At 43.5% G+C, this 17,304-nt stretch overlaps 1 protein-coding gene across 1 annotated transcript in view; it reads left to right on the forward strand.

The window, feature by feature from the left end:
* The first annotated feature begins 2,106 nt into the window (after positions 1-2,106).
* The window catches only part of NANS (N-acetylneuraminate synthase), a 29,360-nt gene continuing 14,162 nt past the window's right edge, over positions 2,107-17,304 (forward strand). Inside the window, exons 1-2 of the mRNA XM_065879044.1 lie at positions 2,107-2,348; positions 13,505-13,720. Coding sequence (XP_065735116.1) covers positions 2,217-2,348; positions 13,505-13,720 — 348 coding nt within the window. The 5' untranslated portion in view covers positions 2,107-2,216. The remainder of the gene's footprint in view (positions 2,349-13,504; positions 13,721-17,304) is intronic.

The following is a 17,304-nucleotide window of genomic DNA, read 5'->3' on the forward strand; positions in this document are numbered from 1 at the left end:
TGGGCCCGTGAGCCATGGCCGCTGAGCCTGCGTGTCCAGAGCCTGTGCTCCACAACGGGAGAGAACACAGCAGTGAGAGGCCCACGTACCGCAAAAAAAAAAAAAACAAAAAACAAGAGTAGAAGAAAAATTGTATACTTTCCTCCTTATTCGTGATAGGTACTAAGTAAGTACCTACTTTAATTTATTGAAAGTCCTTATTTAACCACAGATAACAGCCTAATTTGCTTTTGTGGGATGATCATATTTTTTAATGTGATTTCTTTTTCCTTTAAACTTAATTTCCACTTATTTATGAACTATGCAAAACCATGATGGTTTTCTTTAGCCCCAAGTGACTGAGTTACTTTAGTGCTGGGTTTAATTTTCTCTGTAATCAGGTCCTGTTGCTCAGCCTTACCCAGGTGTGAAAGGCCATTTAAACTTGAGAGACATAAAGCACATGGCATCTAGTCTAGACATATCGCAGACGAATGAACACTGCTGCAATCTCCTTGTCCTCTGGTTGCTTCCTCCTGGCCTCCAAACTTGCACTTCTTCAGAACTGCTCAACTTTGGGATGCCCCTCTAGCCCATGGTCCATTTTCCGTCTGTTTTTAACAACTGAACTTTTCCAAGGAAAAGTCTATTTTTGCCTCTGGTGTTTCTTCATCTTCCTTTGGCCACCAAATCCATTTCACCACCAAATCTGCTGTCTCCAGTGGTCCCCCTGCCCCCATGTTCCCACCAAGTTCTGGCTCCTCATTCTCCTGCACTGCTCTGGGCCTTTGAATCTGTGGGTCTCTCCTCCTCAGGACACACACCCTGGTTCTCTGTCCTTCCAGGACGGCTGCACAAGGCTCACCTCTCCACTGCTCATCCCTCTGCACACTCTCTCCTTCAGGAGTCAAATCCATCCTCAGGTTTTCCTCAAAATGGCTCCCACATCTCTCTCTCCAGCCCAGACCTCCACTCAGAGCTTCAGACCTGCCTCTCCTCCTGCCTGGTGGGCAGTTTTACCTGCATATTTACACCAACGTGTCCCAAACCTACCCTTCTCCCTTCCACCCAGAAGTGCCTCCTCCTCTCCTTTCTGTTATTGTTACTTTGCTCATTCTGAAAGTCAAGCTGGGAATCAAGTGTTATTTCTTCCTTCAAACTGGTTCTTATTTCTCAGCTTTGTCTGTAACCCAGTATAGTGTATTGCAAGAGCCCTAGGCTAGGAGGCAGTCCAGGGTCCTAATCCCAGCTCCACCACGGCTTTCTGGATGGCTTTGGACAAGTCAGTGAACTTTTTTTTTTTTTTGCGGTACGCGGGCCTCTCTCCGGACGCGCAGGCTCAGCGTCCATGGCTCACGGGCCTAGCCGTTCCAGGGAAGCCCTCAGTGACCTTTTTGAACTTGTTGCCTCTCGTATAATAGGACTGGCAACCACTTTTTTTTTTTTTTCCAGTATGTGGGCCTCTCACTGCTGCGGCCTCTCCCGCTGCGGAGCACGGGCTCCGAACGCGCAGGCCCAACGGCCACGGCTCACGGGTCCAGCCGCTCCGCGGCATGTGGGATCCTCCCGGACTGGGGCACGAACTCGCGTCCCCTGCACCGGCAGGCGAACTCCCAACCACTGCACCACCAGGGAAGCCTGGCAACCATTTATTGAAAGCTTACTACAGGCCAAGTACTGTGATTAGGGTGTTCTGTACATCATCTCACGAACCTTAAGAGGTGGGGTCTTTATAATTTTCCCATTTCAGAGAAAAAGGAAAATAAAACTCAGAAAGACTAAGGTATTCAGGATCAAGAGCTGGTTAGTGGCATGGGCTGGGCTCGAACCAGCTCTGTAATTCTAACTCCAGAATCTGTTTTTTCCATTACACTGTAGGGCGCGCACTCTCTCCACGCCGAAGGCACCCAGCCGTCAGCCTCCTTCGGGGAATGTCTGCTCACGGGTAAACGCAGGGACCCCACGACCACCAAAGTCTGTAAGCCACAAGCCCGGCTCCCGAAAAGTGCGCGCGGCTTCCTCTTCCCGCCGCCTCTCCCCTAGAGGGTGGCTCCGCCCCCTGACCTGATTGGCTGTCTGGAGCGAGGCGGCGCTCGAGGATTGGCTGCGCGGTGGTCGCGGGCTGACGTGGCGGGGCCGGTGTGTGGGCTCTGCTGGGCTGCTGACCGAAACGACCAAGGCGGCGGCGGCGGCGGCACCGTGACGGGTGGTGTGGCGCGGAAGCGCGAGCCACTGCCATGCCGCTGGAGCTGGAGCTGTGTCCCGGGCGCTGGGTGGGCGGGCAGCACCCATGCTTCATCATTGCCGAGATTGGCCAGAACCACCAGGGCGACCTGGACGTGGCCAAGCGCATGATCCGCATGGCCAAGGTGAGGGGACTGTCTAGAGTACTCAGGCGCCGAGCGGGGAGCGGGGCCTGGGGAAGACCGGCCTGGGCAAGGGTGGGGCAGGGCTGCGCAGAGCTGGGGCCATCCTTCCTCTGCCTCTCGGTGCCCTACGTCCGGCCTGCCGTCCAGCTCGCCGGATCCATTTCCAAACGTTTCGAATCCTCTTCATCCCTCCGCCACCATCCTGATTTGTTTGCATTACTGCATCTGCGCCCCCCACCCCCTTACTCCCAGCTCTCTCGCTCCCTTCTGGTGGCAGAATGATCTTTCTGAAACACAGATTTGATCAGCCGCCTGGCACCTTCAGTGGCTTCCCACTGCCAGCGGGTAGAGTCGAAACCCTTTAATAAAGCCTTCAAGACCTTAATGACCTGGTCCCTTCTTGCCTTTTTTTTTTTTTTTTTTTATCTCTGACATCTTCCAGCGACAGTGAATTACTTCCAGGAAGTTCCTGAAATTTGCTGTTGTCTCTCTCACCTGCCATTCCTTGTACTTACCTACCTCATAGAGTTGTGAGGATCAAATGAGATAACTCGTATAAAGCTCTTAGTAGAGTACTTGGCAAATAGGACTCAATACATGTTGATTATTAGTGATATGATGTTAATGAACATTTATGATCCCTCTTTGGATACTTTCTCCAATCCCTACCTGCAAAGCTGGGCTCCTGTAATTGTTCCCATCGAATTGTATTGTCACTGTCTGTTTAAACTTCTCTCTCTGTTAGACTGTGAGCCCTCTGAAGGGGAGGCCTGTCACGTTCTTCATTGTGACCCCGGGCCCCACAATAAGTCTGCGTTGTGATTCCTTGCTTTAGCGATAGCTCACTCCATCTTTTTTCCTTTCACTTCCCTTCAGTCAGTGCTGTTCACACAGTCATTCATGATTAGGTTTTCTGTTACTCCTTCAGGACTAACTCTTATTACTCCTTCAGGACTAGCTTTTATGGAAGCCTACTGAATCATAAAAATACTTTTATTTTTAAATTTTATTTACTTTTTCATTGAAGTATAATTGATTTGCAATAACATTGGTTTCAGGTGTACAACATAATGATTCAATATTTTTATAGATTATACTCCATTTAAAGTTACTGCAAAATAATGGCTATATTGCCCTGTGCTGTACAATACATCCTTGTTGCTTATTTATTTTATACATAGTAGATGGTGCTTCTTAATTCCCCACTCCTATCTTACCTCTCCCCCTTACTTCTCCCCACTGGTAACCATTAGTTTGTTCTCTAGATCCGTGAGTCTATTTGCAACCTAAGTGTCCATCAGCAGACGAATGGATAAAGAAGATGTGGTTGATATACACAATGGAATATTATTCAAGCATAAAAAAGAATGAAATTCTGCCATTTACAACAATGTGGGTGGACCTGGAGGATATTATGCTTAGTGAAATAAGTCAGAGAAAAACAAATACTCTATGTTATCACTTACGAAATCTAAAAAATAAAATACCTTTAAAGAGTAACAATTGCTAACATTTTTGAATGCTTTCTGGACCAAGTGCTTTAAATGCACCATCTCATTTAATTCCTACAACAACACAGTGGAATAGATGCTGTTGGTTTCATTTTAAAGGCTCAGAGAAGATCGGTGGCTTGTCTGAGGGCCCACAGCTAGTAATTCATGTATTTCAGAGCTTTGCTCTTAGACACAGGGCTCCAGCCTTTGTACTGTAACGTTGTTTTCTAGGGGGAGACTTCGGCTCTTAATTTAGGAAACAACCTTATTTTGGAGGTGTCAACTCTGAATCCTGTAGTTGTAAAAATACCTAGAAATAGTGAAGCCATAGAAACAAAGTTATAGTGGGTTTTTTTCTTCTTCCTGTTTTAATTGTGAAGGATAGTTTTCCCCGGGGGAGGAGAATGAAGAGTTTGAGGTTGTGTTATAGTGGAAAGAGCGCTGGACTGGAGTCATACCATTTACTAGCTGAATAATCTTGGGCAGCTGGATAATCTTGGACTTTTCCTCTCTAAGCTTCAGTTTCATTTGTTTTATAATATGTATGTATCTTTATTTTTAAACTTAAAGCAATGGAATCTTTTGAAATCCTTACATTTTAGGATTTTTTTTTCTTGCCAAATGGAGTCACATTTCCAAGTTTAGTTATGCAGAGTATATTATGTACAAGCTGGCTTGTTCATGTACCAAATCTGTTTACAATATTAAAAGTTGAGTTCTGTCAACTTGGAAAAAATCACACAGTATAAGAGCTGTGAGTTGAGTTTATTCAGTGTCATACTGAGTTTATTCAGTGTCATAACCAGGGAGACAGCCTCTGAGAAACTGTTCTGAAGAGGTGAGGAGGGAGGTAAGTATATATGTGATTTTGATGAAGGGAACCTGTAATCAACCACACATCTCTGTGGAAGGTTGCTGCTAGTCACGAGGAACAGATATCTTAGTTAATGGTTTTAGTGCTTTTCTAAGTATGGGAAGATTCAAGAATCCAGGTTCATAAAAAATTTCTCCTACAAATACTTAACTGTCTAAAGGCCTGTTCTGCCAGTTTTCCTGGAGCACAGAGAGCCTCATTCCTGATCTCTACCTTAAATTACTTTCAGGATATGTTGAAGGTCAGCAGCTGCAGTGGGTAGTGAGTTAATTCTTGTAGAACCAGGTGGCAAGTGACCTTCTTTAATTGGCAGTTCATTCAATTGTTGACCAAAATAAAAATGTGCAACAGAAGAGTTGTGAGCTAAGTTTTATAGTGAGGACTATAGCCCAGGATACAGTCTCTCAGTAGATCTGAGAAACTGCTCCAAAGAGGTAGGGGAGAAGCCAGTATATATATGGATTTTTTGGCTAGGAAATACATGTAATCAAGCATGAATCTTGGTAAAAAAAAAAGTACTGCTAATCACAAAGAACAAATATCTCAAGTTAATGATTTTAGTGCTTTTCTATGTATGGGCAAATGCAAGAATCTGGGATCATTAAAATTTTTCCTGAGACATGCATGTTAGCTATCTGGGGGCTTTTTTTTTTTTTTAAACATCTTTATTGGAGTATAATTGCTTTACAGTCATGTGTTAGTTTCTGCTGTATAACAAAGTGAATCAGCTATACATAAACATATATCCCCATATCTCCTCCCTCTTGCGTCTCCCTCCCACCTTCCCTATCCCACCCCTCTAGGTGGACACAAAGCACCAAGCTGATCTCCCTGTGCTATGTGGCTGCTTCCCACTAGCTAGCTATTTACATTTGGTAGTGTATATAGGTCCACAGCACGCTCTCACTTCGTCCCAGGTTACCCTTCGCCCTCCCCATGTCCTCAAGTCCATTCTCTACATCTGTGTCTTTATTCCCGTCCTGCCCCTAGGTTCTTTAGAACTAATTTTTTTTATATTCCATATATATGTGTTAGCATACAGTATTTGTTTTTCTCTTTCTGATTTACTTCACTCTGTTTGACAGTCTCTAGGTCCATCCACCTTACTACAAATAACTCAATTTCGTTTCTTTTTATGGCTGAGTAATATTCCATTGTATATATGTGCCACATCTTCTTTATGCATTCTTCTGTTGATGGACACATAGGTTGCTTCCATGTCCTGGCTATTGTAAATAGAGCTGCAATGAACATTGTGGTACATGACGCTTTTTGAATTATGGTTTTCTCGGTATATGCCCAGTAGTGGGATCGCTGGGTCGTATGGTAGTTTTATTTTTAGTTTTCTAAGGAACCTCCATACTGTTCTCCATAGTGGCTGTATCAATTTACATTCCCACCAACAGTGCAAGAGGGTTTCCTTTTCTCCACACCCTCTCCAGCATTTGTTGTTTGTAGATATTTTGATGATGGCCATTCTGACTGGTGTGAGGTGATGCCTCATTGTAGTTTTGATTTGCATTTCTCTAATGATTAGTGATGTTGAGCATCCTTTCATGTGTTTGTTGGCAATCTGTGTATCTTCTTTGGAGAAATGTCTATTTAGGTCTTCTGCCCATTTTTGGACTGGGTTGTTTGTTTTTTTGATATTGAGCTGCATGAGCTGCTTGTAAATTTTGGAAATTAATCCTTTGTCAGTTGCTTCATTTGCAGCTATTTTCTCCCATTCTGAAGGTTGTCTTTTCATCTTGTTTATGGTTTCCTTTGCTGTGCAAAAGCTTTTAAGTTTCATTAGGTCCCATTTGTTTATTTTTGTTTTTATTTTCATTTCTCTAGGAGGTGGGTCAAAAAGGATCTTGCTGTGATGTATGTAATAGAGTGTTCTGCCTATGTTTTCCTCTAAGAGTTTTATAGTGTCTGGCCTTACATTTAGGTCTTGAATCCATTTTGAATTTATTTTTGTGTATGGAATTAGGGAGTGTTCTAATTTCATTCTTTTACCTGTAGCTGTCCAGTTTTCCCAGGACCATTTATTGAAGAGGCTGTCTTTTCTTCATTATATATTCTTGCCTGCTTTATCAAAGATAAGGTGACCATATGTGTGTGGGTTTATCTCTGGGCTTTCTATCCTGTTCTATTGATCTATATTTCTGTTTTTGTGCCAGTACCATATTGTCTTGATTACTGTAGCTTTGTAGTATAGTCTGAAGTCAGGGAGCCTGATTCCTCCAGCTCTGTTTTTCTTTCTCAAGATTGCTTTGGCTATTCGGGGTCTTTTGTGTTTCCATACAAATTGTGAAATTTTTTGTTCTAGTTCTGTGAAAAATGCCATTGGTAATTTGATAGGGATTGCATTGAATCTGTAGATTGCTTTGGGTAGTATAGTCATTTTCACAATGTTGACTCTTCCAATCCAAGAACATGGTATATCTCTCCATCTGTTTGTATCATCTTTAATTTCTTTCATCAGTGTCTTATACTTTACTGCATACAGGTCTTTTGTCTCCTTAGGTAGGTTTATACCTAAGTATTTAATTCTTTTTGTTGCAATGGTAAATTGAAGTGTTTCCTTAATTTCTCTTTCAGATTTTTCGTCATTAGTGTATAGGAATGCAAGAGATTTCTGTGCATTAATTTTGTATCCTGCTACCTTAACAAATTCATTGATTAGCTCTAGTAGTTTTCTGGTAGCATCTTTGGGTTCCTCTATGTATAGGATCATGTCATCTGCAAACAGTGACAGTTTTACTTCTTCTTTTCCAATTTGGATTTCTTTTTCTTCTCTGAGTGCTGTGGCTGAAACTTCTAAAACTATGTTGAATAATAGTGGTGAGAGTGGGCAACCTTGTCTTGTACCTGATCTTAGTGGAAATGGTTTCAGTGTTTCACCATTGAGAACGATGTTGGCTGTGGGGTTGTCATATATGGCCTTTATTATGTTGAGGAAAGTTCCCTCTATGCCTACTTTCGGGAGAGTTTTTATCATAAATGGGTGTTGAATTTTGTCAAAAGCTTTTTCTGCATCTATTGAGAAGATTGTACGGTTTTTCTCCTTCAATTTGTTAATATGGTTTATCACATTGATTGATTTGTATATATTGAAGAATCCTTGCATCCCTGGGGTAAACCCCACTTAATCATGGTGTATGATCCTTTTGATGTGCTGTTGGATTCTGTTTGCTAGTACTTTGTTGAGGATTTTTGCATCTATGTTCATCAGTGATATTGGCCTGTAATTTTCTTTCTTTGTGACATCTTTGGTTTGGTATCAGGGTGATGGTGGCCTCGTAGAATGAGTTTGGGAGTGTTCCTCCCTCTGCTGTATTTTGGAAGAGTTTGAGAGGATAGGTGTTAGCTGTTCTCTAAATGTTTGATAGAATTTGCCTGTGAAGCCATCTGGTCCTGGGCTTTTTTTTTTGGAAGATTTTTTTTTTTTTCGGTACGCGGGCCTCTCACTGTTGTGGCCTCTCCCGTTCCGGAGCACAGGCTCCAGACGCGCAGGCTCAGCGGCCATGGCTCACGGGCCCAGCCACTCCGCAGTATGTGGGGTCTTCCTGGACCGGGGCACAAACCCATGTCCCCTGCATCGACAGGCGGACTCTCAACCACTGCGCCACCAGGGAAGCCCTGGAAGATTTTTAATCACAGTTTCAATTTCTGTGCTTGTGATTGGTCTGTTTACATTTTCTGTTTCTTCCTGGCTCAGTCTCAGGAGGTTGTGCTTTTCTAAGAATGTGTCCATTTCTTCCAGTTTGTCCATTTTATTGGCATAGAGTTGCTTGTAGTAATCTCTCCTGATCCTTTGTATTTCTGCAGTGTCAGTTGTTACTTCTCCTTTTTCATTTCTAATTCTATTGATTTGAGTCTTCTCCCTTTTTTTCTTGATGAGTCTGGCTAGTGGTTTATCAATTTTGTTTATCTTCTCAAAGAACCAGCTTTTAGTTTTATTGATCTTAGCTATTATTTCCTTCATTTCTTTTTCATTTATTTCTGATCTGATCTTTATGATTTCTTTCCTTCTGCTAACTTCGGGGTTTTTTTGTTCTTCTTTCTCTAATTGCTTTAGGTATAAGGTTAGGTTGTTTATTTGAGATGTTTCTTGTTTCTTGAGGTAGGATTGTATTGCTATAAACGTCCCTCTTAGAATTGCTTTTGCTGCATCCCATAGCTTTTAGGTAGTCGTGTTTTCATTGTCATTTGTTTCTAGGTATTTTTTGATTTCCTCTTTGATTTCTTCAGTGATCACTTCGTTATTAAGTAGTGTATTGTTTAGCCTCCATGTGTTTGTATTTTTTACAGATTTTTTCCTGTAATTGATATCTAGCCTTATAGTGTTGTGGTTGGAAAAGATACTTGATATGATTTCAATTTTCTTAAATTTACCAAGGCTTGATTTGTGACCCAAGATATGATCTATCCTGGAGAATGTTCCATGAACACTTGAGAAGAAAGTGTATTCTGTTGTGTTCGGATGGAATGTCCTATAAATATCAATTAAGTCCATCTTGTTTAATGTATCATTTAAGGCTTGTGTTTCCTTATTTATTTTCATTTTGGATGATCTGTCCATTGGTGAAAGTGGGGTGTTAAAGTCCCCTAGTATGATGTGTTACTGTCGATTTCCCCTTTTATGGCTGTTAGCATTTGCCTTATGTATTGAGGTGCTCCTATGTTGGGTGCATAAATATTTACAATTGTTATATCTTCTTCTTGGATTGATCCCTTGATGATTATGTAGTGTCCTTCTTTGTCTCTTGTAATGGTCTTTATTTTAAAGTCCATTTTGCCTGATATGAGAATTGCTACTGCAGCTTTCTTTTGATTTCCATTTGCATGGAATATCTTTTGCCATCCCCTCACTTTCAGTCTGTATGTGTCCCTAGGTCTGAAGTGGGTCCCTTGTAGACAGCAAATATACAGGTGTTGTTTTTGTATCCATTCAGCCAGTCTATGTCTTTTGGTTAGAGCATTTAATCCATTTACATTCAAGGTAGTTATCGATATGTGTGTTCCTATTACCATTTTCTTAACTGTTTTGGGTTTATTATTGTAGGTCCTTTCCTTCTCTTGTCTTTCCTGCCTAGAGAACTTCCTTTAGGATTTGTTGTAAAGCTGGTTTGGTGGTGCTGAATTCTCTTAGCTTTTGCTTGTCTGTAAAGGTTTTAATTTCTCTGTTGAATCTGAATGAGATTCTTGCTGGGTTGAGTAATCTTGGTTGTATGTTTTTCTCTATCGTCACTTTAAATATGTCCTGCCACTCCCTTCTGGTTTGCAGAGTTTCTGCTGAAAGATCAGCTGTTAACCTTATGGAGATTCCCTTGTATGTTATTTGTTGCTTTTCCCTTGCTGCTTTTAATATTTTTTCTTTGTATTTAATTTTTTTTTTTTTTTTGGCGGTACGCGGGCCTCTCACTGTTGTGGCCTCTCCTGTTGCAGAGCACAGGCTCCAGACGTGCAGGCTCAGCGGCCATGGCTCACGGGCCCAGCCGCTCCGCAGCACATGGGATCCTCCCGGACCGGGGCACGAACCCTGTCCCCTGCATCGGCAGGCGGACTCTCAACCACTGCGCCACCAGGGAAGCCCTGTATTTAATTTTTGATAGTTTGATTAATATGTGCCTTGGTGTGTTTCTCCTTGGATTTATCCTGTATGGGACTCTCTGTGCTTCCTGGACTTGATTGACTATTTCCTTTCCCATATTAGGGAAGTTTTCAACTATAATCTCTTCAAATATTTTCTCAGTCCCTTTTTTTATTCTCTTCTTCTGGGACTCCTATAATTCGAATGTTGGTGTGTTTAATGTTCTCCCAGAGGTCTCTGAAACTGTCCTCAATTCTTTTCATTCTTTTTTCTTTATTCAGCTCTGCGGTAGTTATTTCCACTATTTTATCTTCCAGGTCACTTATCTGTTCTTCTGCCTCAGTTATTCTGCTATTGATTCCTTCTGGAGAATTTTTAATTTCATTTATTGTGTTGTTCATCATTGTTTGCTCTTTAGTTCTTCTAGGTCCTTGTTAAACGTTTCTTGTATTTTCTCCATTCTATTTCCAAGATTTTGGATCTTTACTCTCATTATTCTGAATTCTTTTTCAGGTAGACTGCCTATTTCCTCTTCATTTGTTTGGTCTAGTGGGTTTTTACCTTGCTCCTTCATCTGCTGTGTGATTCTCTGTCTTCTCATTTTGCTTAACTTACTGTGTTTGGGGTCTCCTTTTCACAGGCTGCAGGTTCGTAGTTCCTGTTGTTTTTGATGTTTGCCCCCAGTGGGTAAGGTTGGTTCAGTAGGTTGTGTAGGCTTCCTGGTAGAGGGAACTGGTGCCTGTGTTCTGGTAGATGAGGCTGGATCTTGTATTTCTGGTGGGCTGGACCGCATCTGGTGGTGTGTTTTGGGGTATCTGTGAACTTAGTATGACTTTAGGCAGCCTCTCTGCTAATGGATGGGGTTGTGTTACTGTCTTGCTAGTTTTTGGCATAGGGCATCCAGCACTGGAGCTTGCTGGTTGTTGAGTGGAGCTGGGTCTTAGCGTTGAGATGGAGATCTCTGGGAGAGCTCTCGCTGTTTGATATTACTTGGGTCCAGGAGGTCTCTGGTGGACCAATGTCCTGAACTCGGCTCTCCCACATCAGAGGCTCAGGCCTGACACCTGGCTGGAGCACCAAGACCCTGTCAACCACACGGTAGATCCGCAGTGGATCATAAAATGATATAACTCAGGAACAGCCAGATGAAAGGGATGCATAGGGCAAGGCACGGGGAATGGGAGCAGACTTCCCATGACTTCTCCAGGTGCACCACTCTCCCATCACCTCCACATGTTCGCCAACCCAGAAGCTCCCCTGGGGGCTTTTTATCCAAAGCACAGAATCCCTCATCCTGTTTTTTCTATCCTGAGTTCCTCTTAGGACTCACTCTCTGTGGGTGACTACAGTGGGTTGCAACTTAAGCTTTTGTATAATTGGATGATGAGTGACACCCTTTGTTCTTTTCTTTGTTCACCCAATTATTATTTTATTACAACAAAATGTTATTATAATTATATAATATGTATAAAAATATAACTGTGTTACAATTAGAAATTTGCTGATTGAATATACTTTTAACTCTCAAATTTTGGTGCAAAGGGCACATCACACCTTGGCTCATTCTGTAGCTTGCTTTTTGCCAGTAGAGAAGCAATAAAAGCTTGAGCAAAGAAACCATCAGCATTATGGTAAAATAGTGACAGTGGTTGTGTTTTCTGAACCAAGAGTTGACCATAGCATTAAACAGACAAAGAAATTTGTCATATTTAGGAAAGAAGCTGAGAAAAGAAGAGGAGGAACCTGCTGTCCTCCCCATACAACTGCTGTCATGTGGAATGTGGTAGAACTTTATCTTATCTCTTATCATTAGTACCTTCTGCTGTTTTACTTCACTTTACTACTTGCCTAGGTGGAGACAAGCTTTTTAACTTCTTGAGGGTAAGTCTACTTCTTCAGACGGAGGTGAGAAGCAAAGGGAAGGAAGCAGTGCTCTGTGAGGATCATGTTCTGCAGCCTTCAGGAAAGCCCTCTGGCCAGCTCTGCCAGAGACTCACTGTGCAGCTTTGGTCAGGTCACTCTAGGCCTTGGGATCTTCATCTAGACAATGAGGACTCTGTTGCCCAAGGTCACTTTCAGGTCTAATGTTCTCTGAACTTCTGTCCAGCATCAAGTCCTGACTGTGCCATCTTTTGATTTTTCCAGGAGTGGAAGCAGCGCTCTCAGCACAGGCATTTCTGGAGCTGAGGTTTCCAGCAGCATGAAGACCTCTGTGTCGACAGAAATGTCAGCGAGCTGAGACTTTAGAGAGCTTTGCTTAATCTATCTGTTGAGTGGTTTTAAAAAACAATTTTGAAAGATTGGAGGCTGACTGGCAATAAAATTACAGCTTTTATAGTCAGACAGTCCAGCTTTTATATTATAGCTTCTGTTAAGTAAAGCTGGGGCATTTCTAAGTTTGCTTGCTTTTGCCCCAGAACCTCTTGTTCAAACGAGATGCCATGCAGAAAAGCAGATGGGCAGAACAGCTAAAAACACAGTTGTTCCTTTGTTTCCCACCCCCATCAGGGGCTCCTCAGCAAGTTATAGGTCCTAGAGCTAGTCCAAATGGCCATTTGTATAGATGGAGAAACTGAGTCCAGAGATAGGAAGTGACTTATCCAAGAGAGTCAGAGTTAAGTCAGATTCTGACTTTTTCCCCTAAATTCTGGCCCAGTCTTCATATCCTCTGCCGAGTTACACAACTTAAAACCTTCTTTGACTGTTTGATTAATTATTTTTAATATTATAATTTAAAACAAAAAAGCCCCCCCTTTTTTTTTTTTTTTACATTTTAAGAGGGAAAAATACAGCAGAACCCCCATCCCCACCCTTTTATTCCTGTGAGACTTCCTTGCTTTTCCTGTTTCTCTTCTTTGGGATTTCTTAACACGTCTGTCAATTCATGTTATATATATTTTTTTTTTTTTGCGGTACGCGGGCCTCTCACTGTTGTGGCCTCTCCCGTTGCGGAGCACAGGCTCCAGACGCGCAGGCTCAGCGGCCATGGCTCATGGGCCCAGCCGCTCCGCGGCATGTGGGATCCTCCCGACTGGGGCACGAACCCGTGTCCCCTGCATCGGCAGGCAGACTCTCAACCACTGCACCACCAGGAAAGCCCCCCGATGTTATTTTTAAAGATAATAATTTCATAGCAGTTGCCCCAACACTTCTCTTGTCTCTCAGAATCTGTGCAGGGTCATTAAAGGAGCCCTAATGTGTGTTGCAGGAGTGTGGCGCTGACTGTGCCAAGTTCCAGAAGAGTGAGCTGGAGTATAAGTTTAATCGGAAAGCCTTGGAGAGGCCGTATACTTCGAAGCATTCCTGGGGGAAGACGTACGGGGAGCACAAACGCCACCTGGAATTCAGCCACACCCAGTACAAGGAGCTGCAGAAATATGCCGAGGAGGTTGGCATCTTCTTCACTGCCTCCGGCATGGATGAGGTGAGCCCTCTGCCACGCTGCTATTTGCCATTTTAGCAGACCTAGGGGACATCAGGTAGCCCTGTGGCTTTGGCTTAGAGCCAGCTCCAGCCTTTGCTCACTTTAGACTTTTTTGTGCTTTCCGGACCTAGAGTTCCCCATAGCATTAACAAGATAAATGCCCAACTAAACAGGAGGCCAGGGGGATGAGAGGCCCAGTGATGCAGGGAACCATAGTTTTCAAAGCAGGCTGTCTCTGGGAGTAGGGGCCAGCCACCCTGGAACCCCAGAGTCCCTCAAGCCTGTGGAAGATGCCACACTGGGCCAGTTTTCTCCCAGTGGAAAGTGGCCTGGACTCAGGAAACCTCAGTTCTGACAGGAGTCCTCCCCTTGCTGAGTGGCCGTGGTTTATCTGGGTGAGGTGGCATTGCATGATTCAGAAGGCAGTGGCACACAGGATGGCCATGCTGACATACTGGAAGAGTCCAGCTGGTGCCAGGTCTTGGGTCCCATCTGCTCTGTAACCTGCCTCAAGACTCCTTTACATACTCCTTTTTCAAATATAAAAAATTTTTTTAATTATAAAAATTATACAATGTTATACAATGTCACAGAAAGTTTAGAAAACAGAAAAAAGGGAGAAAAACTGACCCATAATCTCTATATGGCAGCTCTTTTTTTTTTTTTAATCAGTTAATTAATTAATTTATTTTTGGCTGTGTTGGGTCTTTGTTGCCGCAGGCGGGCTTTCTTAGTTGCGGCAAGCGGGGGCTGCTCTTGTGGCGGCGCGCAGGCTTCACATTGCGGTGGCTTCTCTTGTTGTGGAGCACTGGCTCTATGCATGCAGGCTTCAGTAGTTGTGAAACACAGGCTCAGTAGTTGTGGCTCGCGGGCTCTAGAGCACAGGCTCAGTAGTTGTGGCGCACGGGCTTAGTTGCTCCGTGGCATGTGGGATCTTCCTTGACCAGGGCTGGAACCCGTGTCCCCTGCATTGGCAGGCAGTTTCTTAACCACTGTGCCACCAGGGAAGTTCCTGGCAGCTCTCTTTATATATTTCCTCCTGAAGTTGTTTTATATGCATATTTTATTGCCTAGTTGTTATATTTGTGAATGTTTAGTTCCGGGCATGCTTTTCCCAGTTAACATTATCTGCAGCTTTTACCCATATCTTGTTTTTTTTTTTCCTCAGCTTTATTGAGATATAATTGACATGTAGCTCTCCATATCTTGTGCTGAAAGTTATTAATGGTGGTGTAGTATTTCTTTTGAGGATTTATAATGTATGTAACCATTTCTTTATGTTTGAACATGAGGTTATGTTTTTACTTTCAGTTTTTTGTGCTTATAAATAATGCTGAGATGACCATCTTTTTTTCTGTGTTTTGAATTGTTTCCTTAGGATAGCTTTGCAGTAATGGATCATTAGATGAAACAACATTTTAAAGGCTCTTGAAACACTTAGGATTCTTTTAGTCAACTAGAATATTTGAAGGGAGCCCAGTTCCTTCTCTAGGCCTCTGACCTTTTGTGTCACTATTCCAACTCTAAGATATGTCTGTAAATTGAGTCAAAAGAAACATAACTCTAGCCTAAACCATTGGTAGTTTAAAAAAGGGGGGGAAGCAGAGAACCTAGGTGTCTGTGAAACTTGACAAGTCCAGGCTTCAGTTCCGTAGCCCGCTTACAGTAATATATCTTATCCCTACTATGCCCCATTTTGCAGATGAAGAAATGGAGACTCAGAGGGGCCAGGAAGTTTGTACAGTGTCACACAGCTGGGAAATGGGTCTTGAGGGCAGATCTGACGCCTAGTGCAGCGTGCTTTCTGCGGTCCCTCAGCTGCCACCTGGCCGTCCGTCCAGGTGTGTGTGGCTTCCCAAAGCTCAGGAGAGCCTTTGGGCTTCCCCCCTGCTCTTCACCACTTTCGATGTTGGTGGCTGGAGAGTCTTTGGGCCCAAGAGATGCCCTGGGGAAAAGGGGACATATTTTTAGGAAAACCTGTCTAAAGTGGTTACTGGGCATTTTTCTGATCCCATCTTAAATAGTACCTCCTCAGGAAATTCTTCCTGTGCCCCTGCTTGGTTCAGGCCCGTCCTTCTGTTGTGTTCTCTTGGTTTTCTTTTTTTTAAATTAATTAATTAATTTATTTATTTTTGGCTGCATTGGGTCTGCGTTGCTGCGTGCGGGCTTCCTCTAGTTGCGGTGAGCAGGGGCTACTCTTCGTTCTCATTGTGGTGGCTTCTCTTGTTGCAGAGCACGGGCTCTAGGCGCACGGGCTTCAGTAGTTGTGGCTCGCAGACTCCACAGTACAGGCTCAGTAGTTAGTTGCTCCGTGGCATGTGGGATCTTCCCGGACCAGGGCTCGAACCTATGTCCCCTGCATTGGCTGGCAGACTCCCAACCACTGCACCACCAGGGAAGTCCTGTCTCTCGATTTTCTTTACTTCCGTAATTACCGCTAACTATTGCTCCTTTCCACCAGGCTGTTAACACCACAGCATCCCCAGTGCCTGGAACGTAGTAGGTGCTCGGGAGATGTTTGTTGAGTGAATAAGTAAATAAGTGAGCCAAACAAAAGAGAGGGTTGATGGTTTTTATCAGATCCTTAAGGGATCTATAAATCAAAAATGTTAGACAAAAAAGATTGTGGGCTTTGGGATCTGAAAGACTTGGGTGTTTTTTCTGGTCTTGCTATTAACTAGCTGAGTGATTAAAAGTAAGAATCTTCAACGTTTCTTGAGTGTTTATGATCTGCCAGGTTCTGTGCTAGGTATTTTAAATGTATCAGCTCATTTACTCCTCTTAACAACCCCTTGAGATAGGACAGTTATTATTCCCACTTTACAGATGAGGACGCTAGAGCACGGAGTGGGTTAGCTGTCAGTAGCTGTTGATCAGCAGAGGCTGATTCCAACCTAGGCGACTCCAGAGCCTGCCCTCCTGACCATACTCTTCTTGCATCTCTCGGGCCTGTTTCCTCATAGGTAAAGGGCAAGGGGGTGGATTAAAAATACCCAGAAGTGGACTTCCCTGGTGGTGCAGCGGTTACGAATCCGCCTGCCCATGCAGGGGACACGGGTTTGAGCCTTGGTCCGGGAAGATCCCACATGCCGCGGAGCAACTAAGCCCATGCGCCACAACTACTGAGCCTGCGTTCTAGAGCTCGCGAGCCACAACTTCCGAGCCTGCATGCCACAACTACTGAAGCCCACGTGCCTAGAGCCCGTGCTCTGCAACAAGAGAAGCCACCACACTGAGTAGCCCACGCACTGCAACGAAGCGTAGCCCCAGTTCACCACAACTAGAGAAAGCCCGCGTGCACCAACGAAGACCCAATGCAGCCAAAAATAAATAAATAAATTTATTTTTAAAATAAATAAAGTAAAAATACCCAGGAGGTAGGCTTGACCTGAGGAGCATGGACACCCTCATGAACCCAGGTCCTGGCACAATGTTGACCCATAGTCCATGCTTAGGAAATAGCTTGATAGGAAGGTCATGCCCAAGAAATGACAGTTTTCATTCTGTGCTTGTTTCATGTACTGTGGGTTCAGAACCTTTGGGGATTGCTCTTTGGTAACTGCCTGTAGGGCTCATTCACTCAG

This window comes from Phocoena phocoena, chromosome 6 (assembly GCF_963924675.1).
Source record: "Phocoena phocoena chromosome 6, mPhoPho1.1, whole genome shotgun sequence".
Lineage (NCBI taxonomy): Eukaryota > Metazoa > Chordata > Mammalia > Artiodactyla > Phocoenidae > Phocoena > Phocoena phocoena.